At 52.2% G+C, this 27404-nt stretch overlaps 1 protein-coding gene across 1 annotated transcript in view; it reads left to right on the forward strand.

The window, feature by feature from the left end:
• The first annotated feature begins 1978 nt into the window (after positions 1 to 1978).
• The window catches only part of LOC141161326 (olfactory receptor 5AR1-like), a 187505-nt gene continuing 162079 nt past the window's right edge, over positions 1979 to 27404 (forward strand). Inside the window, exon 1 of the mRNA XM_073646139.1 lies at positions 1979 to 2213. Coding sequence (XP_073502240.1) covers positions 1979 to 2213 — 235 coding nt within the window. The remainder of the gene's footprint in view (positions 2214 to 27404) is intronic.

Genomic DNA, 27404 nt, shown 5'->3' on the forward strand with positions numbered 1-27404 from the left:
AAGTTCAAATGGGGTCACTTTTTTCAAATAACAATTCAAATGGTAGTATATTGAACAATATAATATTTATAAGGTAACCGCCTATAAGAGAATCATATATTTTGAGGAAAATTCTATATTATATCTGAAAAGCAAATGTAAGATGAAAAAAGAAAAGAATGGAGAAAAAAGAGAAAAAAAAAAAGGCAAAGGGTCAAGGGGGAGGGGGAGAGGTCCTTATGCCTGTGTGACTAATTATGAACACAATCACATGTATCTATTGAAACTATTAGAACAGGATAAGAAAATCAGATGAGTCCTGTGTGGCACCCCTGAGGGTTCAGTCGCCACAGAGGTACTGCACCTCACCCAGAGGTGTGATGTCTCCTGCTCTCAGGTAAGGAGGGATTGCTGCCCGGAACCCCAACACCGCATCCAACACTACACTACTCCAGGCCGGCTGGAAGGGCAAGATGCACTGTGTTTCTGCTGAGCCCTGTCCCTAGCTGGAGTGGGGGGAACCAAAGAGAGGGGGAACCAATAGTGGATGAGGGTGGAGGATGTAGAGTAGGGGAGCACCATAATAGGAGGTATATAAAGGGAAGCCATCTTAGGGTGGTGGAGTAGTGCAGAGGACAGAGAGTGAGTAGCAAGGAGAGGAGGGGAGCAGAGTCTCTTTAGGAGCTCTGCTCCATAAGGGGCCTAGTAATAGAGGCCCAGGAGGGGAGCAGAGGAGGAAGGCTCCGTCGACAGAAGGGATCCCAGGGGGTATGGTGAGTGCAGGACGGCACCGGTACGCCCCGAATCTGCCAGGCATCAGAGGGATCAGGCCGCAAGAAGGGAACCGGTCCCTGGACCAGCCGTGTTACTCCAGGTCTCGGCTGGAAAACCGGAGGCTTCTGCACTTCCATGGTGCAATTGCCACAGTCTCACCCTAGTCACCGTGAAGGGCATCAAGTAGGTCCGGGAAATCCAGGTTGCCCAGAGGGACTTCAGAGCACCCAATCGGGACTGTATGTGGGAAAGCGCAAAGCAGGAGGGAGAAGACCCGGCGCGAGAAGTCGGTCTAGTAAGGAACATAAAGAAAGCGAGGTTCCGTCAAGAACTCCTGATATACTGGTAGACGCAGTGCGATGCGGGAGGCTGACACCCGTACAGTGTACCTGAGGAACCTGAATAGAACTGTGAGTAAACTCGGATGACTGCACTCCACTGCCTCCGTCAGTTATTTCCGCTGCGCCATCTCTCCTGCACCACAAGCCCCAGCATCCCATCATCTATTCTACACTGCCCTGGGGCCCGCTCCCCCTGTGGGGAGCCGTTCCAACTCAGCAGCCCTACCAACCGCCCCAGAGGTCTGAAGCAGCGCTGGTATCTATTACCAGAAACCACAGGTGGCGTCACGAACACTTTCTAAGAATTACAAATCCCATATAAATATATTCAATCCCCCTTTTTGTTGACCGCCCTGGGCCACGGACCGGGCCGCCGCCACTGTGACATATCCCTCCCCCAGCATCTACAGGCTCGGCACCGAGTACCCCACGGCCCTCGGGGCGCATCATCTTTGGGGTCACGAACAGGATTTCATGCCCGTTGCCACCGGGTACTGTGTGCCTTATTTGAACTGTATATCTTCACTGGATGTGGCGCCCACCCCAGAAGAACGGGCGCCATTATGTGCGTGATCAAAGACAACAATATGGAACCTCCCATCGTGGGCCGGGTCCAAGAATGGCGCCAAAAGCACAACCCGCCCCTTGAAACTGTGACTGTCCGCATAGATGTGTCCGTCAAGGCGGGGAGGACATCCCAGGGAGTGACAGACAGCAGGCTGTCATGGAACCGCCCCCGAAAAGGGAGGGGAGGAGGAGAGAAGGAATGGAGACAGGGTGTGGTCTTAACCAGTCTAGACAGACTGCACCCGGCAGCCAGAATGGAAGGAGGTCAGGAACAACCCTCTGCCTCTGGCCTGCAGGAGCTGGCAACCCCTCTCACCATGGAGGAGGCAATAGTGAAGCTGTCCCCGGAGGAGACCGAATTCCCCCAGGGCGAAGTAATGGAGCTGAGCCAGCAGCTGGAAAAAGCCCAGCAAGCAACGATCGCCAGGTGGAAAACGGAGCTGCTGGCGAAAATCACTGCCCGGCGGCAGTCAGCGCTGCGTGCCACCTGCAGCACTCCAGCCCCGGTGGGGCATGACGAGCGCCAGGAGGCCGCGTCCAGCACAGGAGCAGGTAGGAGAAGTTCCCCTGTCCCGGGCGCTGCAAGTGCTGATCTGCTCCTGGGCCTCCTACAGCACCCTCCGTCCCCAGCCACGTACACCCTGGAGCACCAGCTAAGCCCGGAACCCCCACCCCTGGGCGCTGACTCCGCGGACCTTCTGCTCGGCTCCCTCCCAGAACCGCCAGCCCCGGCACCCGAGTGGGTGTATGGAGCGCCCTCGTTCGACTGGTCCACCAAGTTCGAGGACCAGCAGCAGCGCACTCTACTCCCAGTACCAGCGCCCCTGGGTGCCCGCCATCAAGGAGAGGAGTATAGGTGGGACAACCGGGGGGCGACCTGATGGGGTTTCCGCAGGAGACCCAGGCCCAAGCCCTGCAGAGAGAGGAGTTCTGCAGAAGGGAGCTACAACAGCTAGCAAAAGAGCGGCGCACCCGGCGGGTGCACATGGTGCAATTGGAGGCCAGAAACAAGGCCAACAAGGCGCAGGAATGCCAAAACGAGACCATCTGGCCTAGTCCCCGGGAGGAGGGACTTCTCCCCTTCCTGGGGTGGTTCTGTGGCACCCCAGGGGTCTGGTTGCCACAGTAATAGAAATATTACATCTGAGAGCAAGTGGGAGGTTCCCTGGTCAGGAGCCCTTGAACATGCAACACCTCCTGTCCCAGGCCAGAAAGGGGAGGAACCTGCCCTTTATAAACTGGACCTGGGGCGGGGTTAGGGTAGTTAGTTGCTGAGGGAGAGACAGAACAGCAGCAAGGAGCTCTGTAGGAGTAGGAGCTGAAGACCAGGGACTTGAGCTGAGCAGAGTTCGTCCTGGCAGAAGACACCGAGATCCGGACACAGGAGTCCGAGGCTGTGGGGACATATACACCCAACAGCAGAAACCCGCCAGCAGGGGATTTCAGGTCCTCTGGCCATAGAAGCCCGGAGGCTCAGTCATGAGGAAGGGACCAGCACCGCCATCGAGGAGCGGAGGCTATCAGAAGGCCCCAAGTCATCAGCCATACGAGTGAGCACCACACGGTATACTCAGGGACGTGGGCTACTTCTACCCGCTTACAGCAAGGTAGCCAGAAAGAGTGCAGATAGACGGGGAGGCCTACAACTCCACCTGGCCAGGGGAACTCCTGCTTGTTCACAGACTGACCAGGCCCCTTATGCTAGCCAGTACTCCCAGGAGGGTCTGCCTTAATATCATCAGTAAAGACCCTGAACTGCACTGCAAAGACTCTAAGTCGTTTCTGCTTTCTCACCGCATACAGCACTACTAGTACTGGGACGCCCGTGCACCATCACTCCCATCATCTACATTCCCTGCCCTGAGGCTATACTCTTCCCGTGGGGAGTTATCTCATCCTTTGCTGCGCATACCACAGCAGCCACGGGTGGCGTAGTCGGACACTAACCCCTAAAACCCCCACAAAAGACCTCCATAGGCCTGACCGCCCTGAGCCACGGGACCGGGTCACCGCCACGGAGACTACAACCCCCAGAAGCCCGGTTTCGGGTGCCCCTCGGCCCAGGGGGCGAGTCAGCTTTGGCGTAGTCGGCAGGATTTCGTGCCCGCAACCACCGGGTACTGCGCGCCTTCAAAGGACTGTCATACCTGCCGTGGTGAAGGTCCCCGCCATCCGGAGCCGTTCCCCGCCATCCGGAGCCGTTTCCCGCCATCTTCAGTCGGTTCCCGCCATCTTCAGCCATTTTTCCGCCATCCGCAGTCGTTTTCCCGCCATCGGACGCCATCTTCGGGACGCCGCGCGGGAAGAAGAGGGGCGTGGACGCCGACAGCGCGCGAGACCTGAAGCTCCGCCCTACGCACCGACGCTGCGCAAGGTCCTGGAAGGGAGAGAGAGCGACGCTGACGTCACCAGAGCGCGACGCAAGGTCCTCCACCCTGACGATCGTCTGCGGAGCCGCGGCCTACGGAGAAGAAGCAACAGAAGGTAGGCCACACTTAACTAGTGGGGAGGAAGATGATGGACACGGAGGGACCCTCTACCACCAGCGCGGCCGCTGCCGCTGTAATGCCATTCACAATGCCATACATCCCCGGAGCGGCCTGGCTGCCCCAGTACTCAGGGGAGTCGCATACCCTAAGCGACTTTAAAAGAGAGACTATACAGCCTGTATAAAGTATACCCCCTGACAGAGGGACAAAAAGTGAGCATATTGGTAGGCCAGCTAACCGGGGCAGCCCAACGTGAAGTAAAGTCCTGGTCAGTCAGGGACAAGGAGACTGTAAAAGAGATCTTAGCCCGTCTGAGGGACACTTTTGATACCCGCACCTCAGCCGAGATCAAAATGAAATTTTATGGGTGCAAGCAGCGGGCCCAAGACAGTATAAGAGACTATGCTTTGAATTTGCAAGAGGCCCTGGGAGCCATTAAACAGGCAGACCCTGACAGTGTGCGGAATGCAGATGAACTGTTAACTGAACAATTCATTGAGGGTCTGCTGTCCAATGCCCACTGAACCCAGTTACGTGCAATGGCCTTGCAGAACCCTGGTTTAGACTTTGCAAAGTTCAAAGACAGGGCCATCCGGGTACTCCGAGAACCGGTACCGGGTAGCGCTGTAACCCACCGGCGCCCTGCTATTACCAATCACCAGGAGGCGGCGCCCTTGTCTACAGAGTCTGTAGGAGCTGGTGCGCAGGCTTTGGATAACAACCCGGCTACAGACCTGCACCATCAGGTCCAAGAGCTAACCAAAAACGTAGCCGCGCTAACCAGAGCTGTGCAGTCTTTAGAGGTCTCTCCTCCAGGAAAGATCCAGCTGGCATCTGGACCGGAGGAAGTCCCGTGGTGCCGACAGAGGAGGATCCCATCGTCCAGAGGAAGGCCCAGCGACAGATACAACGAGGACGGACAACCCATCTGCCGCCGCTGCAATCAACCCGGACACATGGCAAGGTACTGTCATTTAAACGGGCACAACCTGGGGTAGAGGGCCAACCCCCAGGCATAAGATCATCAGGCCCATCGAACTGGCGTGATAAATACGTGGGGGGACGTCCGGTCCTGCCTGTGGTACTGGATGGCATTCCTATGAGTGCCCTACTGGACACCGGGTCACAGGTGACTACCATCCCGTACGTGCTCTTTAAGTGGTACTGGAATGACTCGGACATAACCCGCTACCCAGATGACGACCTGAGTATCATCGCCAGCAATGGTCAGCCCGTGCCGCAGGTGGGATTCAAAGAGGTGACCATTAAGATCGGTAAAGTCGAACTGGCGGCACAAGGACTGATTATTGTGGACATAGACCGTCATGAGAGTCACCCTAAAATCACCTTGGGGACTAACGTGATTGAAAATTGTCTTGCAGAGGTGATTCTCATTTTACAGCAGGTTGCCAAGAATGCCAGTTCCAGCCAGCAGCGTGTTCTCCAAAAAGAGATCCGGGCACTGATGAAGCGGCAACAAGTGGAACTATCCGGTGGTGAGATTGGTAGCGTGAGAATGTGTGACCCGTTCCCTATTGCCATGCCCCCGAAAAGTGAGATGATGATCTGGTGCCGGGCAGCTATTGGTCTGAGAGGTAGAGACTACCAAGCAATGGTGGAACCCGTTTATTCAGACAGTAGGCCTACCATTTTGACAGCACGGGGGGTGGTCGATGTACGCCATGGGAGGGTACCAGTCCGCATCATAAATATCGGGGAGAGAGAAGTATACCTGCCCCGGTATGCCACGCTAGCCAAATTGTTCACCATCAACCAAAATTCTGTAAGGGCCGTGGAACCCTTGCCTCCATCTCAACCAGAGGAAGGTAATGGCTCTAAGAAACAAATGGAGGACTGGTGTCAGCAACTGCATTTGGGTACTGACTCCACTCCCTCACACCAAAAACAGGGAGTCTACCGGGTGGTTCAGGAGTATGAGAGAGTCTTTAGTAAACACCCGCTAGACTTCGGACGAGTAAAGGGGGTAGAACATCACATCCCCACAGAAGACCATCCACCCATAAAGGAAAGATACCGACCTGTACCCCCTGCACACTATCAGCATGCAAAGGGGATGTTGCGGGACATGAAGGAGGCTGGGGTAATTAGGGACAGCTGTAGCCCCTGGGCAGCTCCACTAGTTCTAGTGAAAAAGAAGGACAACACAATGAGGATGTGTGTAGACTACAGAAAGGTCAACCATATCACACACAAAGATGCGTACCCGTTACCTAGAATAGAAGAATCTTTAGCTGCATTAGAATCTGCTAACTTCTTCTCCACTTTGGCTCTTACTAGCGGGTACTGGCAGGTTCCTGTAGCAGAGGCAGACAAGGAGAAGACTGCATTCACCACCCCGATGGGCCTCAGCGAATTCAACTGTATGCCGTTCGGGCTCTGCAACGCACCAGGAACCTTCCAGCGGTTGATGGAATGCTGTCTGGGACACCGGAATTTCGAGACGGTCCTGTTATACCTGGACGATGTCACCGTCTATTCCAAAACCTATGAGGACCACCTGAAACACCTGGCAAAAGTGTTTGACGCCCTGGCAAGCTGCGGCCTAAAGGTGAAACCCTCCAAGTGTCACCTCCTGAAACCAAAGGTGCAGTACCTGGGACACGTGGTGAGTGCTGACGGAGTGGCTCCCGACCCCGACAAGATCACCGTGATTAAAGACTGGCCAAGACCCTCCAGCATAAAGGAAGTGCGGCAGTTCCTCAGGTTGGTAGGCTACTACCGAAGATTCATTCCCGGTTTCAGCAAAATGGCAGCCCCTATGCAGGACCTCCTGATAGGTCAATCCAGGAGGGCCAAAAACCAGAAGCCGCCCTTCAGGTGGGAAAAGCTGGAAGAGGAGTTCTTCCGCCAGCTGAAGATGGCCCTCACGGGGGATGAAATCCTGGCGTACCCTGACTATGGCCAGCCCTTTATCCTCCACACGGACGCGAGCAACATCGGGCTAGGGGCCATACTGTCCCAGATCCAGCAGGGGAAAGAACGGGTAATCGCATACGCCAGCCGAAAACTACGGCCCACAGAGAGAAACCCTGAGAATTATAGCTCATTCAAGCTAGAGTTCCTGGCGGTGGTGTGGGCAGTGACCGAACGTTTCAAGCATTACCTTGCCTCTTCCAAGTTCACCGTGTACACGGATAACAACCCGTTGACACACCAGGACACTGCAAAACTTGGTGCCTTGGAGCAGAGATGGATGGCCCGTCTGTCCAACTATGAATTCACCATCAAATACTGGGCGGGACGCTCAAATGCCAACGCGGATGCCCTGTCCAGGATGCCAAACTTACCGGATGTAGGGGAAGATCCAGAAGAACTGGAAGAAGTCGAACTCCCTGCGTTCCACCGTCATGGGATTACCCTGTATTCCCACCGTGTGAGGGACAGGCGCTCTGCTACGTTCAATCCCCTACCCCACTACAGCTGGGCAGAGACACAAGACAGTGATCCCGCAGTCTGTCTGGTGAAGGAACAGGCTGATGCCCGTCTTGATCCAGATGCTCCGGAGGAGACCAAGCAACTGTGGAAGGAGAATAGTAAGCTGTTCCTTTACAAGGAGAAGCTGTGCCGGAGAACGGTCAACTCTAGAACACATGAGCTGACCTGGCAGGTAGTGGTCCCAAGACGAGACGTGGCTATGGTTCTGGAGGCATACCACGACGGAGCAGGACACTTCGGATGGAAAAAACTGGAGTTCTTGTTGCGTGAACGGTTCTACTGGGTAGGCATGAGAGGAGCCATCGAGAGCTGGTGCAGAGACTGTGGCCCGTGCAACCTAAGAAGAAAGGACCGTGCCAGCCAGAAGAGTCCCCTGCAGCCCATCATCACCAGGCAGCCATTGGAACTGGTAGCCCTGGACCATGTGAAACTGGCTCCAAGCAAATCTGGGTACGTCTACGCCCTTACCTTCGTAGATCACTACTCCCGGTTCCCGGTGGTGGTCCCTGTCAAGGACTTAACGGCCCAAACAGCAGCCAGGGCCTTCCAGCTGCACTTCTGCGGTCCACACGGGTATCTGGAGCAAGTGCTGACGGACCAAGGGCCAGCCTTCGAAGCGGAGGTCTTCCAAGAGTTCTGCAATCTGTATGGCTGCAGGAAGATAAGAACAACGCCCTATCATCCTCAGACCAACGGACTATGTGAGAAAATGAACCAGGTGGTGATGGACTTGCTAAAAACGTTGCCCCTGGAGGAACGCAGTCTGTGGCCTGAAAAACTGCCTGATTTGGTGGACTTGTACAATCACATCCCCGTAGGCGCCACCAACTGTACCCCTTCTTACCTAATGAGAGCAAGACCTGGTAAGCTGCCTATTGACCTGGATATGGGAGTCCTGACACCTGAGGACACCTCGCCAGAGGCAGACTGGGATACAGAACGGCAACAGCAGTATCGGAAAGTACAGGAGAGCGTCGAGCGAAGTCTGTCTCAAGCAAGAGAAAGGCAAGAGAAGGCTTATAACCAGTATGCTCCCGCTGTTCCCCTGGTACCTGGAGAGCAGGTCTTGAAAAGAAAGAGGCGGATCCACAAGTTGGACGACCAGTGGGAGAAGGACCCGTACACCGTACTGCCCTCAAACCATGAGAACTCAAAAGTATGTGTCATCAGTAAGGATGGAGGAGAGACTACAGCCATTGTCTCCAGAGACCACCTGAAGAAGTGTCCCGAGCAGTTGCAAAGCACTGACGAAGATCAAGAGAACCCTCCACCCGCAGAGGAAAGGGAAGACATGATCAGTACCGTACTCGGAGACTTTCCCCGGTCCTGGACTCAAATCAACAACGCAGTCGTGGTACCCGTCCTCACCTTTCTCCAGCCAGCCCCTCAAGGGCCTACAGAAGAACAGGGAGTGTCAGAAGAGCAGCCGGCCCAGGGGGCAGAAGAATCCATACCAGCAGTCCAGGAGAATCAACCCTCTGCTAGTAGTGAGCCTGCCGTGCCCCTAGTAAGCCAAAGAGTACGCAGAAAGCTGCCAGGCCTACCCGCAACACCTTCTACACCCTGTAGTGCAGAACCAGATAGTGGATTACGTAGGTCCACCAGGAGTACTAGAGGACAGATGCCCGCTCGCTGGAGAATCTAATATGTAATGTGAATTTCTGAAAATGGTTTATGTTTTTGTTGCCTGTCTATTAATTATGTTTCTCTAGTTACCCTGCAGGTTTATTTGGACTGACAGGTTATGGACGCTGAGTAACCGAAACTAAAATGTAAATAGTTGCACCTTGTGCCTCCTGCAAAAACCTGTCTGCCGTGGCCCCGTGTGGTCCAAAGAAGCTCGCTTCGCCTTGCAGCCACGCCTAGGGCCAACGTTTGGGGTTTGCTTTGGACAGGTCCCCTGCTCTGTTCTAAAACTTCACCTTGTTGGGTGACATGGACACCCGGTCACAGACGCGCCGTGACCTCTAAAAACTAAAATTTCTTGTACATATGTTATTGTATTATTGTTTATACCCTGTTATTATGTTTTAAAAATGTGTTTAGTCCCGGAGTACTAAAGTTCACTAGGGGGGAATGTGGCACCCCAGGGGTCTGGTTGCCACAGTAATAGAAATATTACGTCTGAGAGCAAGTGGGAGGTTCCCTGGTCAGGAGCCCTTGAACATGCAACACCTCCTGTCCCAGGCCAGAAAGGGGAGGAACCTGCCCTTTATAAACTGGACCTGAGACAGAACAGCAGCAAGGAGCTCTGTAGGAGTAGGAGCTGAAGACCAGGGACTTGTGCTGAGCAGAGTTCGTCCTGGCAGAAGACACCGAGATCCGGACACAGGAGTCCGAGGCTGTGGGGACATATACACCCAACAGCAGAAACCCGCCGGCAGGGGATTTCAGGTCCTCTGGCCATAGAAGCCCGGAGGCTCAGTCACGAGGAAGGGACCAGCACCAGCACCGCCATCGAGGAGCGGAGGCTATCAGAAGGCCCCAAGTCACCAGCCATACGGGTGAGCACCACACGGTATACTCAGGGACGTGGGCTACTTCTACCCGCTTACAGCAAGGTAGCCAGAAAGAGTGCAGATAGACGGGGAGGCCTACAACTCCACCTGGCCAGGGGAACTCCTGCTTGTTCACAGACTGACCAGGCCCCTTATGCCAGCCAGTACTCCCGGGAGGGTCTGCCTTAATATCATCAGTAAAGACCCTGAACTGCACTGCAAAGACTCTGAGTCGTTTCTGCTTTCTCACCGCATACAGCACTACTAGTACTGGGACGCCTGTGCACCATCACTCCCATCATCTACATTCCCTGCCCTGAGGCTATACTCTTCCCGTGGGGAGTTATCCCATCCTTTGCTGCGCATACCACACCAGCCTCAGCGGTCTGCCTCGCAGCGGCGGTACACCCTGACCGCAATCCACGGGTGGCGTAGTCGGACACTAACCCCTAAAACCCCCACAAAAGACCGCCATCGGCCTGACCGCCCTGAGCCACGGGACCGGGTCACCACCACGGAGACTACAACCCCCAGAAGCCCGGTTTCGGGTGCCCCTCGGCCCAGGGGGCGAGTCAGCTTCATGGCAGCTAACTGTTGGCCACACCAGGGGGCTGCGCCCCCAGACTGATGGACAAGTGTAGGTATATGGCCACAGGTGCATGGGGCAGGCTTATGTGTGGGAAAGAAAATTTTTTTCATGTATTTCTATTTTCTACAGCAGTTATGCTATTCATATTTCATATTTCATATCTATATACTCAGTGTTACAGTGTGCTACTTTATTTGTTCATTATATATGGAGGTAGCTGCTCTTAGTAAGCACCTGTTCACACCTATTTTTTGTAGTGGAAGTGCCGTCATTTTCTTTGTTATTAGATTTAGCGTTGACTGAGCACTCCACCCCCACCCCCATGCCGCAGGTGGTTTTAAATGCATCAGGATCTGTCTTTCCCACACATAAGCAGACGGAGGTCTCTTAGAGAGGTATTCACATTGGTAGGTCCTGACATCGAGAAACACCTTACCGCGGCTGTCAGGTACACATGAATTGGCCAATTTATGCGCTAAGATTTCTCATTTATTTACAGCAGTAATGCTATTCATTTTCCATACTTCATATTTACATGCGCAAAAAAAGTTTTTTCAAAAATTTTTTTCATTTATTTCTATTTTCTACAGCAGTTATGCTATTCATATTTCATATCTATATACTCAGTGTTACAGTGTGCTACTTTATTTGTTCATTATATATGGAGGTAGCTGCTCTTAGTAAGCACCTGTTCACACCTATTTTTTGTAGTGGAAGTGCCGTCATTTTCTTTGTTATTGTATTGGCAGCTGACATGAAGCTCAGGTTAGTAATGGATAGGCGCATCTCACGCAGCAGTAGTGCAGTAAGTAAGGACACCAGAGCTTCTTCAGCTGATGAACTCCAGTGACCTCACTCCCCGCAGTTCATCGCTATACACTGAATGGAGAAATCACGCTCCTGTGTCACTGTACAGCCGACTGATGAATAGAGCGGTCGCATCTAAGGATGTGGCTGTCGTATTCATGAGATCGGCATGGGACACTCGATATTACCTGGACTACAGCGGATAGGTGAGGATTATAGTGGTTTATTATTTTTTTATTTATTTCAGGAGACGGTTGTGTGGCACCCCAGGGGTCTGGTTTCCACAGTAATAGCAATATTATGTCTGAGAGCAGGTGGGAGGTTTCCTGGTCAGACATCCTATGCATGCCACACCTCCTGCCCAGTCCTGGGAGGGGAAGAACTTCCCCTATATAAAGCTGGGGCTGAGGCAGGGTTAGAGAGAAAAAGAGTAGAGAGAGAAAGAGCAGAGAACACAGACAGAGACACAGTCTGGTCTGTAGTGGAGCAGCTATAGGAAAGAAAGATCAGGAGCTCTGGGGAAGTCGTGCTAAAAGGAATCAGGGGCTGGCAGCTGTAGAGCTCGCCCTGATTGAAGAGTTACCACCGGACCCGGAGTCCGAGGCTGTGGGGACTAATCCTTACCCAGCAGCAGAAACCGACCGGCAGGGGATTTCAGGTCCTCTGGCCAAGAAACCCGAAGGCACGGTCACACGCGTGGGACCAGCACCGCCGTCGTGGAGCGGAAGCCACTAGAAGGCCCCGAGTCACCGGCCATACGGGTGAGCACCACACGGTACACTCAGGGACGTGGGCTACCTTTACCCGCCTCTAGCAAGGAAGCCAGAAGAGTACAATTAGTTGGGGAGGCCTACAACTCCGCCTGGCCAGGGGAAATCCCATCTGCTCAAAGACTGACCAGGCCCCGATCGCTAGCCAATACTCCGGGAGGGTCTATCTTGATTACCAGTAAAGACCCTGAACTACACCGCATCGTCTCTGAGTGGTTCCTGCTAACCCCATCATCCACGTCGGCTGCCCTGAGGCCATACCCCTCCCGTTGGGGGTTATACCATCTACGCTGCACAATCGTACCACCGGCCTCAGCGGTCTGCCCTGCAGCGGCAGCTCCATAGCTGCATTCAACGGGTGGCGTAGTCGTCCAACATCTACTGCTAATACTCAGCCACACAGTTTGACTCCCTGGGCACGGACCGGGTCACCGCCACGAGACTACTACCCCCAACAGGCCCGGCTCCGGGTAGTCCCCGCGTGCGCAACGCTACACCAAGTAGGCCCAGGGGCGCGTCAACTTTGGCGTAGTCGACAGGATTTCGTGCCCGCAACCACCGGGTACTGCGTGCCTGAAAAAGACTGTTCAAACTTACCAGTGGTGAAGATTCCCGCCATCCGTGGAGGTTTCCCGCCATCCGGCGCCATCTTCTACCTTCTTCCCGCCAGCCGCGAAGTTTTCCCGCCATCCGGCGCCATCCTCTGCCTTCTTCCCGCCTTCCGTGGAGTTTTCCCGCCGTTGGACGCCATCTTGAAGACGCCGCGCGGGAAGAAGAGGGGCGTGGACTCCGAAAGCGCGCGAGAACTGAAGCCCCGCCTCACGTCCGGACGTTGCGTAAGGTCCTGGAAGGAGCCCAGCAGACGCCGACGTCATAGGAGCGCGACGGAAGGTCCTCGACCCTGACGATCCACTGCGGAGCCGCGGCCTACGGAAGAGGATCATCGCAAGGTAGGCCACGGTCCACTAGGGGGGAGGAAGATGTCGGATACGGAGGAGAGCTTCACTGCCGCAGCCACCGCCAGCGCCACCGCTGCTGCGGTCATGCCTTTCACTATGCCCTATATCCCGGGGGCAGCCTGGCTACCTCAGTACTCAGGGGAGTCACATACCCTGAATGACTTTAGAGAAAAGCTGGATAGCCTCTTCCAGGTGTACCCCCTCACAGAAAAACAAAAAGTGAGCATCCTGGTGGCCCAACTAACCGGGGCAGCCCAAAGGGAGGTAAAGTCCTGGCCACCTGGGAGGAGGACTGTCGCAGGGATATTAACCCGGCTGAAGGACACCTTTGATACCCGCACCTCAGCCGAGATTAAGCTTAGATTCTACGGGTGCAAACAGCGAGCACATGAGAATATAAGGGACTATGCTTTAAACCTACAAGAGACCCTGAGAGCCATTAAGCAGACAGACCCTGACAGCGTGGGAAACGAGGACAAGCTGTTGACCGAACAATTTATAGAGGGACTGTATTTCAATGCCCACCGAACCCAGTTGCGGGCAATGGCCTTACAGGATCCTCATCTGGACTTTGCACAGTTCAAGGACAGAGCCATCCGGGTGCTCCGAGAACCGGCACCGGGTGGCGTTGTGACCCACAGGCGCCCTACTACCGCTTACCACCAGGAGGCGGCGCCCTTGTCGGCAGGGCCTGTGGGAGCTGATGCGCAGGCTTTGAACAATGACCCGGCTCCAGACCTGCACCATCAGGTCCAAGAGCTAGCTAAAAGCGTTGCTGCGCTAACCCGAACTGTGCAGTCTTTACAGGTTTCTGCTCCAGGGAAGATCCAGCTGGCATCCGGACCGGAGGACATCCCGTGGCGTCGACCAAGGAGGACCCCACCGGCCAGAGGAAGACCCAGCGACCGATACAACGAGGACGGACAACCCATCTGCCGCCGCTGCAATCAACCCGGACATATGGCAAGGTACTGTCCTTTAAACTGGCACAACCTGGGGTAGAGGGCCAACCCCCAGGAAAAAGATCACCAGGCCCATCGAACTGGCGCGACAAATATGTGGGAGGACATCCAGTCTTGCCTGTGGTACTGGATGGCATCCCTATGAGTGCCCTACTGGACACCGGGTCACAGGTCACCACCATCCCGTACGTGCTCTTCAAGCAGTACTGGAATGACTCGGATATAACCCGCTATCCAGACGACGACTTGAGTATCATCGCCAGTAATGGTCAGCCCGTGCCACAGATCGGATTTAAAGAAATGACCATTAAAATCGGTAGAGTCGAACTGGCAGCACAGGGACTGATCATTGTAGACATTGACAAGCGCGAGAGTCACCCAAAGATAACTCTAGGAACTAATGTGATTGAAAATTGTCTTGCAGAGGTGATTTTCATTTTACAGCAGGTTGCCAAGAACGCCAGCTCCGGCCAGCAGCGAGTGCTCCAGAAAGAGATCCGGGCACTGATGCGACGGCAACAGGTGGAACTCTCCGGTGGTGAGATTGGAAGCGTGAGAATGTGTGACCCTTTCCCTATTGCCATGCCCCCAAAAAGTGAAATGATGATTTGGTGCCGGGCAGCTATTGGTCTGAGAGGTAGAGACTACCAAGCAATGGTAGAACCCGTCTACTCAGACAGTAGGCCCACCATTTTGACAGCACGGGGGGTGGTTGATGTATGCCATGGGAGGGTGCCCGTTCGCATAATAAACATCGGGAAAAGGGAAGTGTACCTGCCCCGGTATGCTACGCTAGCCAAATTGTATACCATCAATCAGAATTCTGTACAGGCCGTGGAACCCTTGCCTCCATCTCAACCAGAGGAAGGTAACGGCTCTAAGAAACCAATGGAGGACTGGTGTCAGCAACTACATCTGGGTACTGACTCCACTCCCTCACACCAGAAACAAGGAGTCTATCGGGTGGTTCAAGAGTACGAGAGAGTGTTTAGTAAACACCCGTTAGACTTCGGGCGAGTAAAGGGGGTAGAACACCACATCCCCACGGGAGACCATCCTCCCATAAAGGAGAGATACCGACCCGTACCCCCTGCACACTACCAACACGCCAAGGGGATGCTTAGAGACATGAAGGAGGCTGGGGTAATCAGGGATAGCTGTAGCCCCTGGGCAGCTCCACTAGTCTTCGTTAAAAAGAAAGACAACACCATGAGAATGTGTGTAGATTACCGGAAAATCAACCGTATCACACACAAAGATGCGTACCCCTTACCAAGAATAGAGGAGTCTTTGGCCGCTTTAAAATCTGCTAACTTCTTCTCCACCTTGGATCTCACTAGCGGGTACTGGCAGGTTCCTGTAGCAGAGGCGGACCGGGAGAAGACCGCATTCACCACCCCGATGGGACTTAGCGAGTTTACCTGCATGCCGTTCGGACTCTGCAACGCACCAGGAACCTTCCAGCGATTGATGGAATGCTGTCTGGGACACCGAAACTTTGAGACGGTCCTGTTATACCTGGACGATGTCATCGTCTATTCCAAGACCTACGAGGACCACCTGAAACACCTGGCGGAAGTGTTTGAAGCTCTGGCAAGTTACGGCCTAAAGGTGAAACCCTCCAAGTGTCACCTCCTGAAGCCAAAGGTGCAGTACCTGGGACACGTGGTGAGTGCTGACGGAGTGGCTCCCGACCCTGATAAGATCACCGCAATTAAGGAATGGCCAAGCCCCTCCAGCGTAAAGGAAGTGAGGCAGTTCCTCGGGTTGGTAGGCTACTACCGAAGGTTCATTCCCGGTTTCACCAAAAAGGCAGCTCCTATGCAGGACCTCCTGATAGGCCAGTCCAGGAAGGCCAAAAACCAGAAGCCACCCTTCAGATGGGAGAAGCTGGAAGAAGAGTCCTTCCGCCAGCTGAAGATGGCCCTCACGGGGGATGAAATCCTGGCGTACCCTGATTATAGCCAGCCCTTTATCCTCTACACCGACGCCAGTAACATCGGGCTAGGAGCCGTACTGTCCCAGATCCAGCAGGGGAAGGAACGGGTAATTGCTTACGCCAGCCGAAAACTGCGACCCACCCAAAGAAACCCTGAGAATTACAGCTCATTTAAGCTAGAGTTCCTGGCAGTGGTGTGGGCAGTCACCGAACGCTTTAAGCACTACCTCGCTGCTTCCCGGTTCACCGTGTACACGGATAACAACCCGTTGACACACCTGGACACTGCAAGACTCGGTGTCCTAGAGCAGAGATGGATGGCCCGCTTGTCCAACTATGAGTTTACAATCAAATACCGGGCAGGACGCTCCAATACCAACGCGGACGCCCTGTCCAGGATGCCGAACCTACCGGACGTAGGGGAAGATTCAGAGGAACTGGAAGAAGTTGAACTCCCCGCGTTCCACCGTCATGGGACTATCCAGTATTCCCACCGTGTAAGGAGTAAGCAATCCGCTACGTTCAACCCATTACCTCATTACAACTGGGCGGAGACGCAAGACAGTGACCCTGCCGTCCGACTGGTAAAGGAGATGCTGACTCGGCCAGATGCACGCCTTGACCCAGACGCTCCGGAGGAAGCCAAGCAACTGTGGGCTGAGAAGAGTCGACTGTTCCTTTACAAGGGGAAGTTGTGCCGCAGAATGGTTAACTCCCGGACGCATGAACTAATCTGGCAAGTAGTGGTGCCAAGAAGAGACGCAGCTATGGTGATGGAGGCATACCACGACGGAGCTGGGCACTTCGGATGGAAGAAGCTGGAGTTCCTGCTGCGCGGGCGGTTCCATTGGGTAGGCATGAGAGGAACCATCGAGAGGTGGTGCAGAGACTGTGGCCCATGCAACCTAAGAAGGAGGGACCGTGCCAGCCAGAAGACTCCCCTGCAGTCCATCATCACCAGACAGCCGTTGGAACTGGTAGCCTTGGATCATGTAAAACTGACCCCAAGCAGAAGTGGCTACGTCTACGCGTTAACCATCGTGGATCACTACTCCCGGTTCTTGGTTGTCGTCCCCGTCAAGGACTTAACGGCTCAAACAGCAGCTAGAGCCTTCCAGCAGCACTTCTGCCGTCCGCACGGATACCCGGAGCAGGTGCTGACGGACCAGGGGCCTGCCTTTGAAGCGGAAGTCTTCCAGGAGTTCTGCACCCTGTATGGCTGCCGGAAGATAAGAACAACACCCTATCACCCGCAAACTAATGGACTTTGTGAGAAAATGAACCAGGTGGTGATAGATCTTCTGAAAACATTGCCCCTGGAAGAACGTAGTCTGTGGCCTGAAAAGCTGCCCGACCTGGTGGACCTATACAACCACATCCCTGTAGGTTCCACCAACTGTACCCCGGCTTACCTAATGAGGGCAAGACCTGGTAAGCTTCCTGTTGATCTGGAGATGGGAGTCCTGACACCCGAGGACACTTCACCAGAAGCAGACTGGGACACAGAGAGGCAGCAGCAGTACCGGAAAGTACAGGAGAGCGTGGAGCGAAGTCTCTGTCAAGCTAGGGAAAGACAAGAGAAAACTTACAACCAGTATGCTCCCGCTGTTCCCCTGGTGCCCGGAGAGCAGGTCTTGAAGAGGAAAAGACGGCTCCACAAGTTGGACGACCAGTGGGAGAAGGACCCGTACACCGTACTGCCCTCAAGCCACGACAACCCAAAGATCTGTACAATCAGTAAAGACGGAGGGGAAACCACAGCCATTGTATCCCGGGATCACCTGAAGAAGTGTCCCGAACAGCTACGGAACCCTGAAGAGGAACAAGAAGACCCTCGACCCGTAGAGGAAAGGGAAGATATGGTTAGTACTGTGCTCGGAAACTTCCCTCGGTCTTGGACTCAAGTCAATGGTGCTGTTGTGGTACCCGTCCTCGCGTTCCTCCAACCAGCATCCCAAGTGCCTACGGAGACACAGGTAGAGCTGGAAGAACAGCCGGTCCAGGAGGCAGAAGACCCCACACAAGCAGACCAGGAGAATCAACCCTCTGCTTATAGTGAGCCTGCCATACCCCTAGTGAGCCAAAGAGTCCGTAGACGGCTGCCAAGTTTACCCTTGACAGCTCCTATACCCTGTAGCTCAGGACCAGTCAGCCAGCTCCGTAGGTCCACTAGGGTCACTAGAGGCCAGTTGCCCATACGGTGGAGGATCTAAATGTTCAAGCTATTTTATTAATGTTTACCTGTTTATTGTTGCTTGTGTATAATTATGTGTTTCTAGTTATTTGTAGGAGTCTTTGGTGGATTTACCGGGAATCCTTTGTGCATATAGTTGGAGCGTAACCCAGGACGGACTAAAAGACTGATAAGGACTCGGGGCAGGACAGACCCCTACCTGGTTACGTCTCCCTGTTTTGGTGAAATGGACACCTTTGTTTTCCCCAAAAGTTACACCCGGTTGCAGACACGCCGTGACCACCTTATGTGTTGTCTCTACCAGAACGTTATTGTTTATACCTTGTTATGTTTACAAAAGTATGTTTAGTCCCGGAGTACTAAATTTCACTAGGGGGGAATGTGGCACCCCAGGTGTCTGGTTTCCACAATAATAGCAATATTATGTCTGAGAGCAGGTGGGAGGTTTCCTGGTCAGACATCCTATGCATGCCACACCTCCTGCCCAGTCCTGGGAGGGGAAGAACTTCCCCTATATAAAGCTGGGGCTGAGGCAGGGTTAGAGAGAAAAAGAGTAGAGAGAGAAAGAGCAGAGAACACAGACAGAGACACAGTCTGGTCTGTAGTGGAGCAGCTATAGGAAAGAAAGATCAGGAGCTCTGGGGAAGTCGTGCTAAAAGGAATCAGGGGCTGGCAGCTGTAGAGCTCGCCCTGATTGAAGAGTTACCACCGGACCCGGAGTCCGAGGCTGTGGGGACTAATCCTTACCCAGCAGCAGAAACCGACCGGCAGGGGATTTCAGGTCCTCTGGCCAAGAAACCCGAAGGACCAGCACCGCCGTCGTGGAGCGGAAGCTACCAGAAGGCCCCGAGTCACCGGCCATACGGGTGAGCACCACACGGTACACTCAGGGACGTGGGCTACTTTTACCCGCCTCTAGCAAGGTAGCCAGAAGAGTACAATTAGTTGGGGAGGCCTACAACTCCGCCTGGCCAGGGGAAATCCCATCTGCTCAAAGACTGACCAGGCCCCGATCGCTAGCCAGTACTCCGGGAGGGTCTATCTTGATTACCAGTAAAGACCCTGAACTACACCGCATCGTTTCTGAGTGGTTCCTGCTACCCCCATCATCCACGTCGGCTGCCCTGAGGCCATACCCCTCCCGTTGGGGGTTATACCATCTACGCTGCACAATCGTACCACCGGCCTCAGCGGTCTGCCCTGCAGCGGCAGCTCCATAGCTGCATTCAACGGGTGGCGTAGTCGTCCAACATCTACTGCTAATACTCAGCCACACAGTTTGACTCCCTGGGCACGGACCGGGTCACCGCCACGAGACTACTACCCCCAACAGGCCCGGCTCCGGGTAGTCCCCGCGTGCGCAACGCTACACCAAGTAGGCCCAGGGGCGCGTCAGTTGCATCTAGGATTAGGTGTTAAGGTGAGTATATGGTGTTTTTTATTTTTATTTTTGAAGGGGAAGAGGGCACCGGGGACAAGGTGTTAATGAGTATAATGTGTTTTTTTATTTTAATATTTTTTTTATTAATTTTAACATTTTTTTTTTCTTTCAGCACAGGCGCCGGCGGATGAGAGACTACTGCACTGACACCTGATAGCATGATCCTGCAGCACTCTGACCTGCGGTGTTACCGCCAATCAGTGCCCGTGTTTCCTGTGCTGTCACGCAGATGACAGAGCGGGAAACACCCGAACCCGGACCCGAACAGTAACACGGACTTCCTGAGGAAGTCCGTGTTCGGGGTCTGTGCCCAAACAGTAGGTGTTTCAGGTTCACCCATCTCTATCCATGATTACTGTATATAGCTCAGATCTGTTCACGCTTAATCTGTTTGGCTCAGGACTGTCTTTGATAACTGTATATGGTACAGTATGTAGAAGTGAACATAACTATGAAGTTATCTTTTCCATATTGTGGATTAAGTAAAAAATGTTACTTTGGCAAATTGAGGAAAAATACAACAATTCAATTTAGACTACATGTCATGCTGGAGTGGAAGTGTAACCAAAGGTAATCAATACATACTGTAACAATAAAAAATAGGAACTTTAAATTGCAGTGCTGGGTCAGGATTAGTGATGAGCGAGCGTCTTCTTTTAACCCTTTCGGCGAGCATGAATGCCTAACAAACAGGCATTCCTCACATGTATCAAAGCTGTCAAACAGTCGCAAATCATTCACACACAGTGACTCAAACATAACATTCGAGCAGGCTACAAATACTTGGCGAGCACCCGAGCATAACTTTAGAACAAGCCGAAGATACTCGGAAAACACCCGAGCATGCTCGTAACTCTCGAGTAAATGAGCATGCTCGCTCATTACTAGTCAGGATACATTAAGCTTAGGTTTTCGTGTATGTGGGGCAGTGGCTATGGGGCTTTAGAACTTTAAATAAAATGCATAAATGTAAAGAATAATGGAATTCAATAGGAAAACTGTTAGTGGTGATTTTTTTTTCTATCCAAATCTGTGAATACAAGAGTAATTAGTTCTAGAAAGCTGTGAAGTGTTAATCTCATTACATTAAGCATTTGAGATGTCAAAAGGATGATTATAAAAATGACCCGACTTCTTCATGCTGTTGATCTTCTGCACCCTCCTTGGCACACTTCATATCTCAAAGTCATTAATGTCATCTGCTAGGAACAATTAATATGAATGTAGAATAATTACATTGGGGATCTTGAGACTTCATGGATTCTGGTCATTAGTATTCAAGCTGCATTCAAGAAATAAAATTTTAAATTCTTTGCTCATTCCTGACTAGATCTTTATATAAATGTATTGGTTATGCTGAATCAAGTCTAAATCTATTTCAGGAAGTCTGTATGAGATCAGAGGGAATTTCATGAGTATTATTGAGTATACAAATGTGAAGAATTCCTAGAAAGCATTGTGAAATAGTGCTGATTCATCACCAGATGGCCCAGACAGGTGTCCATCAACCGTTCTATAATCTGTCTTCCCCAGGAACAAAATGTGTTAACATACAACAAACTCCAAAGCCATGTGTAAGGGTGATGGTTGGCCACAGCAGTAGTCAGGTGATGATGCTAAAAGAGGAGCAAAATGCTCAGCAGTAGTGATGAGCGAGCACTAAAATGCTCGGGTGCTCGTTGCTCGGGTCGAGCACATTGGAATACTCGGGGGCTCGACCCGAGCAACGAGCCCAATGTAAGTCTATGGGATACTCAAGCATTTTTCAGGCTCCCCCCGGCGGTCTGCAGAGGGCCTAAAAATTGCCCAAATCGATGGGAACAGTGCTCAAGTGACATGGGAACAGCATGGGGAAGACCCCTGGAAGCATCTATGACCCCCAGGTCACTGCTGTCACCAACGTTGTCAGAGTATTACGCCACTTTTACAGACTCACGATAAAACATACAAAAACTAAACCAAAATGGATTTTCCTGGGAGATATGTTAAGGAACATCCTTTCCAGGGTAATGACTTGCATATAAGGCAAAATAAATAACCAAAAACAAAACTACTCCTCCACACCTTGGGCTATGTTCACACGTAGCGTTTTTGATGCGTTTTTGCACTTTTACATTGCTTTCAACCAAGACAAATGCATTCACCGGGAAATGTCATTTTAACATGTTACAACCTTATCTGGCCATGTGGTGTGTGAGATATCATCATACACAGCCTGCTTCATTTATGATGAAGGGACTCTGAAAGTCACAAAGCCTATTTTTTATAGGGCCATCAGGCGGCCCTTACTATTTTTAAGCCGGCTATGCTTTCTTGTTCCCATTATTAACGAGTGGGTCTCCTATACTGTTATTCCGTATGCAGTGACTTCAAGGGCTGCCAAAAATTTGGAGGCACTCCAATGCCCCTTTGAAGAGACGTAGAGGTCGGAGAGAATCCTAAAAACAATGTTCCCATAATTAAGAAGTGGGTCTCCCATACTGTTTGCCTATGCAGTGAATGCAAAAGCTGGCAAAAATTTGGAGGAACTCCAATGCCCCATGCAAGACATGTAGAGGAGGTGATATGGTAGATATGGTGGTGAATGATCTGGTGATGGAGGATGAGGAGAAGGAGGAGGACAAGAGAAAATAGACAAAATCAGGAAGCGTATACCCATGTCTGGGTTTGAAGACAGAGGTGCATGGGAATAGAATTAGACCTCCCAAAAAAAGACACTGGATTTGAGTTTATGTTACGCTGCTATCATTCGGTGGTGTTGAGAAGTCTGTCCCAATCCATCCCTTGTTCATTTTTATGAGAGTCAGCCTGTCAGCATTTTCAGTTGACAGGCGGATGCGCCTATCGGTTATAATTCCACCGGCACCACTAAAGACCCGCTCTGATAAAACACTAGCGGACCTTCAAGACGTAGAGAGCCAGTTCATTCCATGTGTCCAGCTTGGATACCCAATAATTATAAGGCACAGAGGAATCACGGAGGACATTGATAGGGTCGGCAAGGTACTCCCTCACCATCTTCCCAAACTTTGCACTCCTTGTGAGAGTACCCTGCGCCTCAGGGCCTGTAAGATGGGAGGGTCTGAGAAAACTATCCCAGAACTTTGACAGAGTTCCCCTGCCTCTGCTGGATTGGAGTTGTGTCTCTCTTGCCTGTACTCCTTGGTTGTCCAACGAAGTGTGCCCTCTGCTGCCAGCGTTTTCAGATGGGAATTTTTTTAATAATTCCACAACAAGGGCCTTCTGGTACTGCCCCATTTTAGTAGACCTATCCGCCTCGGGAATAAGAGATAGAAAGTTCTCCTTGTAGCGTGGGTCTAGAAGTGTCACCAACCAGTAATGACTGTCACCCAAAATTTGGAGAACGCAAGGGTCACGAGAAAGGCAGCGTGACCTAAACTCAGCCATGCTTGCCAGACTGCTAGCAGGCAAGACTTCCATGTCCTCACCAAGAGGACGACTGACCATGTTCTCCTCCTCCTCCTCCCTGTCCTCAGGCCATCCTCGCTGAACAGACTGTATGACAGTTGTGCAGGTAGTACCGTCTATAGCGCATGAAACTAGCTCCTCCTCCTCCTCATTGTCACCCAATCCACATTGGGATGAGATGAGGCTGGGCTGTGTGTAATCACCCTGTATGGTTCCTTGCTCCATCTCATCGTGCTCCGCCTGCAATACATCCTCTTTGAATGTGAGCAGAGAGCGTTTCAGAAGACAGAGAAGCGGGATGGTGACGCCAATTACGGCGTCATCGCCGCTCACCATCTTGGTGGAGTCCCCAAAGTTTTGGAGAATGGTACATATGTCTGACATCCATGTCCACTCCTGAGGTCTTATGTGTGGAGTCTGAACTGAATACCGACGGCCTTGTTGATGCTGGTAGTACCGACGGTCGTTTTGCAGCTGGCACTCAACAATTGCCCTCTTTTGCTCACAACTCCTTCCCAACATCTGAAATGTAGAGTTCCAACACGTGGGGACATCACACACCAGTCGGTGAGCCGGAAGCTGCAAACGCTGCTGAAACAGGCAAGGGCCGCGGAAGCTGTAGGTGACTTTCTAAAATGGGCACACAGGCGGCGTACTTTGGCAAGCAGATCTGGCAGCTTAGCGAAGATTTTGAGAAACCGCTGAACCATGAGGTTAAGCACATGGGCAAAGCATGGTACGTGTGTGAGCTTGCCTCGCCTCAGAGCCGCGACCAGGTTCCGGCCATTGTCACACGCGACCATGTCTGGCTGTAGGTTCAGTGGTGTCAGACACAGATCTGCCTGCTGTTTCAGAGCTCTCCACCACTCTTCAGCGTTGTGCGGTTTGTCACCTAAGCATATTAGCTTCAGCACAGCCTGTTGCTGCTTGGCCGAGGCAGTACTTCCAGCTTGTGACTGATGTGGTAATTTCAGAGATGGATACTGAAGAGGAGGAGGAGGTGCAGGAGCTGTAGAATGTGGAGGCAACCCTGATTGACCCAGGGCCACAATCCTCGGCGTCGGGAGGACGTGTTCCGTCCCAAGGTCCAACTGGGTCCCACTATGTTAACCCAGTATGCCATCAGCGAGATGTACCATCCCTGCCCACAAGCACTTGTTCACATGTCCATGGTTAGGTGGACTTCCCCAGTAACTGCATTGTTCAGGGCACGTCTAATGTTGTGCGACACGTGCTTGAGGCACACTGGGAGAAATAGTAGTGGCTGAGGATCGAGTACCAATGGACCGCCGCTGCCATCATGTTGCAGAAAGCTTCCGTCTCCACGAGCCTAAAAGGCAACATTTCGAATGCAAGCAGTTGGGAAATGTGTGAATTTAGTCGTGTGGCCTATTGGGCGTTGGCTGCGTATTTGCGTTTGCGTTCCATGGACTAGGGTAGGGACAACTGAATGCTGTGCTGGGACAAGGACGTGGACGTGCTTGCTGGTGGTGCTAGTTGAGAGTGTGCAACGACAGGTGCAGGGCAGGAGGCATCGTTGCATGCGCCATGGACAGAGGATCGGCTTGCACGCACAACAGCAGAAGAAGCAGGTGTGCCACCCGCAGACACTGTTCTTGGACCCTGGGGTTCAGCCTACTTAGTCGGGTGCTTTGCTGCCATGTGCCTGATCATGCTGGTGGTGGTCAGGCTGGTAGTTTTGCTAACCCTGCTGATGCTGGCCTGGCAGGTGGTGCAAATGGCCTTTTTGGGGTTATCGACAGAGTCTTTAAAAAGCAACCAGAATCGGGAAGACTTAATAGTTGTACTGGCAACTTCCGTCGTGTTGATGTTACAGGGAACGGTTTCCCGCCTTCTATCTGCGGCCACAAAACTGCTTCTTCCTGCCTGTTGTGGTGCTTCGCCTCCCTTCCCCTGTGTGCTGCTGTCCTCGCTCTGTATGTCCCCCTGCCTGGTTGGGTCAGTTACTATGTCAACCACCACCTCGTCTTCCACTTCCGCACTCTGATCCTCCTCCTGACTTTCTGGCAATTGTGTCTCATCATCGTCCACCTCTTGTGACAGTTTCCCACCGTCGCCGTCATGTGACCATGGCTGCTCAAATATTTGGGCATCGCTACATGCGATCTCCTCTTGCCCCGCTTCAAGTGGACCAGATGAGAGGCCCGACTCTATAAATGGAAAAGGGAACAGCTCTTCTGAGTGTCCAAGTGTGGGATCAGTTGTCTCCGGGCACTCGGCATGGTGGGAGGAAGGAGGATCAGGGTGAGGAATATGCGGTCCAGACTCAAGGCTACTGAGACTTGAACATTGTGGAAGACAGGGTGGTGGTGGTGGCTAAGTGACTGGAAGCATTATCTGCTATCCTACCAATAACTTTTGATACTGCTCTGTGTTCAATAGTGGTGTTCTGCGGTCCCCTATTAATTGGGACAGGAGGGTCGAGCGACAAGATGTGGGTGTTTGTTGTGGCACAATTTCAGCTAGCCTACGGCCACAGCCTCGTCCTCTGAATGCATCATCACCATCACGTCCACTTCCCCATCCCTTGCTACGTGCCTTGCCCATTTTAAATGGAGGACAATATTTTCCACGTTCACTATAAATGGCTGGATTTGAACCGCAATGATATGTGATATGTGTGGCGGACAAACCACAGTTTTAAATAGCTGGCCTGTAGGTAACTATTTTTAACAGTGAACTGGTGTCAATAACTTCGCTAACACACTACAACAAAATTTTAATGGAGGCCAGAAATGGCAGAATTTTCAGCGCATTTATATGTGATCCGTGTGACAGACAAACCACAGTTTTAAATAGCTAGCCTGTATTTACCTATTTTTAACAGCGACCTCGTGTCAATAACTTCACTGACACACTGCAACAAAATTTCAATGGAGGCCAGAAATGGCAATATTTTCAGCGCACTTTTATGTGATCCGTTTGATGGACAAACCACAGTTTTAAATACCTGGCCTGTAGGTAACTATTTTTAACAGCGAACTGGTGTCAATAACTTTGCTAACACACTGCAACAAAATTTCAATGAAGGCCAGAAATGGCAGAATTTTCAGCGCACTTTTATGTGATCCGTGTGACGGACAAACCACAGTTTTAAATAGCTGACCTGTAGGTAACTATTTTTAACAGCGAACTGGTGTCAATAACTTTGCTAACACACTGCAACAAAATTTCAATGAAGGCCAGAAATGGCAGAATTTTCAGGGCACTTATATGTGATCTGTGTGACGGACAAACCACAGTTTTAAATAGATGGATTTTTAGTTCCGTAATATGGAAAGGATCTGTCTGTATTCTGCAGTGCCAACAAGCAAATGGAGCAGAAAACGGTGTTCTCTGGATTGCTTTTTAAGCAAATAATCAGGATTAAGATCTCCCCAAAAAATTATTCCTGGCCCCTGATATCTAGGGCTATTTCTAGAAATATCTGTAAAAGCACCAGCAGCAGACATAACAGGAATGGACCCTCTTGCTATGTGCACTGCAGTCTGCCACATACACTGCCTGCCTGCCTAGCACTGATATCTATGCAGCTGGATTAGTCCTCAGAAGGACTGTTAGTTGAGATGGATATGTGAATAATATATGCTGGTATACCTATGACGCGCCCCCTGGGCCGTGTGTGCACGTGTGTGGGATACCCAGAGCCGGGTCTCTGGGGGTTGTAGTCTCCGTGGCAGCGACCCGGTCCCGTGGCTCAGGGTGGTCAAACCAGTGGCAGTCTTTTATAGGTTTTAGGTTCGTTGTCCGACTACGCCACCAGTGGATTGCGGTCAGGATGAACCGCCGTTGCAGGGCAGACCGCTGAGGCTGTTGTTGTGGTTGCAGCAGAGTGTAGTACAACTCCCCACGGGAGAAGTATAGCCTCAGGGCAGTGTAGAGAGATGATGGTGGTTGTGGTGCGGGGCGTCCCAGTACTAGTAGTGCTGATGCGGTGAGAAAGCACAGAGACAAGGTGTTGCAGGTCAGGTTCTTTACTCACAGTTCTCATCCAGGTCACTTGTGCACAGATAGGACCGCCTGAGCCGTGCTGCGTCCACCAGGCAGGGGGCTCGATCAACCCCCAGGCAATTCCGGAGTGTGGCACAGGACTCCCTTCTATCCTTTCGTCAGCCATGCCCCACCAGTGACACTACTTCTGTCCAGCTGCCTCGGGTCTTCTCCTGGGAGGACTGGGTGTCCACTTCCC

The sequence above is a fragment of the Phyllobates terribilis genome, unplaced genomic scaffold, assembly GCF_046119375.1.
Source record: "Phyllobates terribilis strain yellow unplaced genomic scaffold, ASM4611937v1 Scaffold_9__5_contigs__length_417890890, whole genome shotgun sequence".
Lineage (NCBI taxonomy): Eukaryota > Metazoa > Chordata > Amphibia > Anura > Dendrobatidae > Phyllobates > Phyllobates terribilis.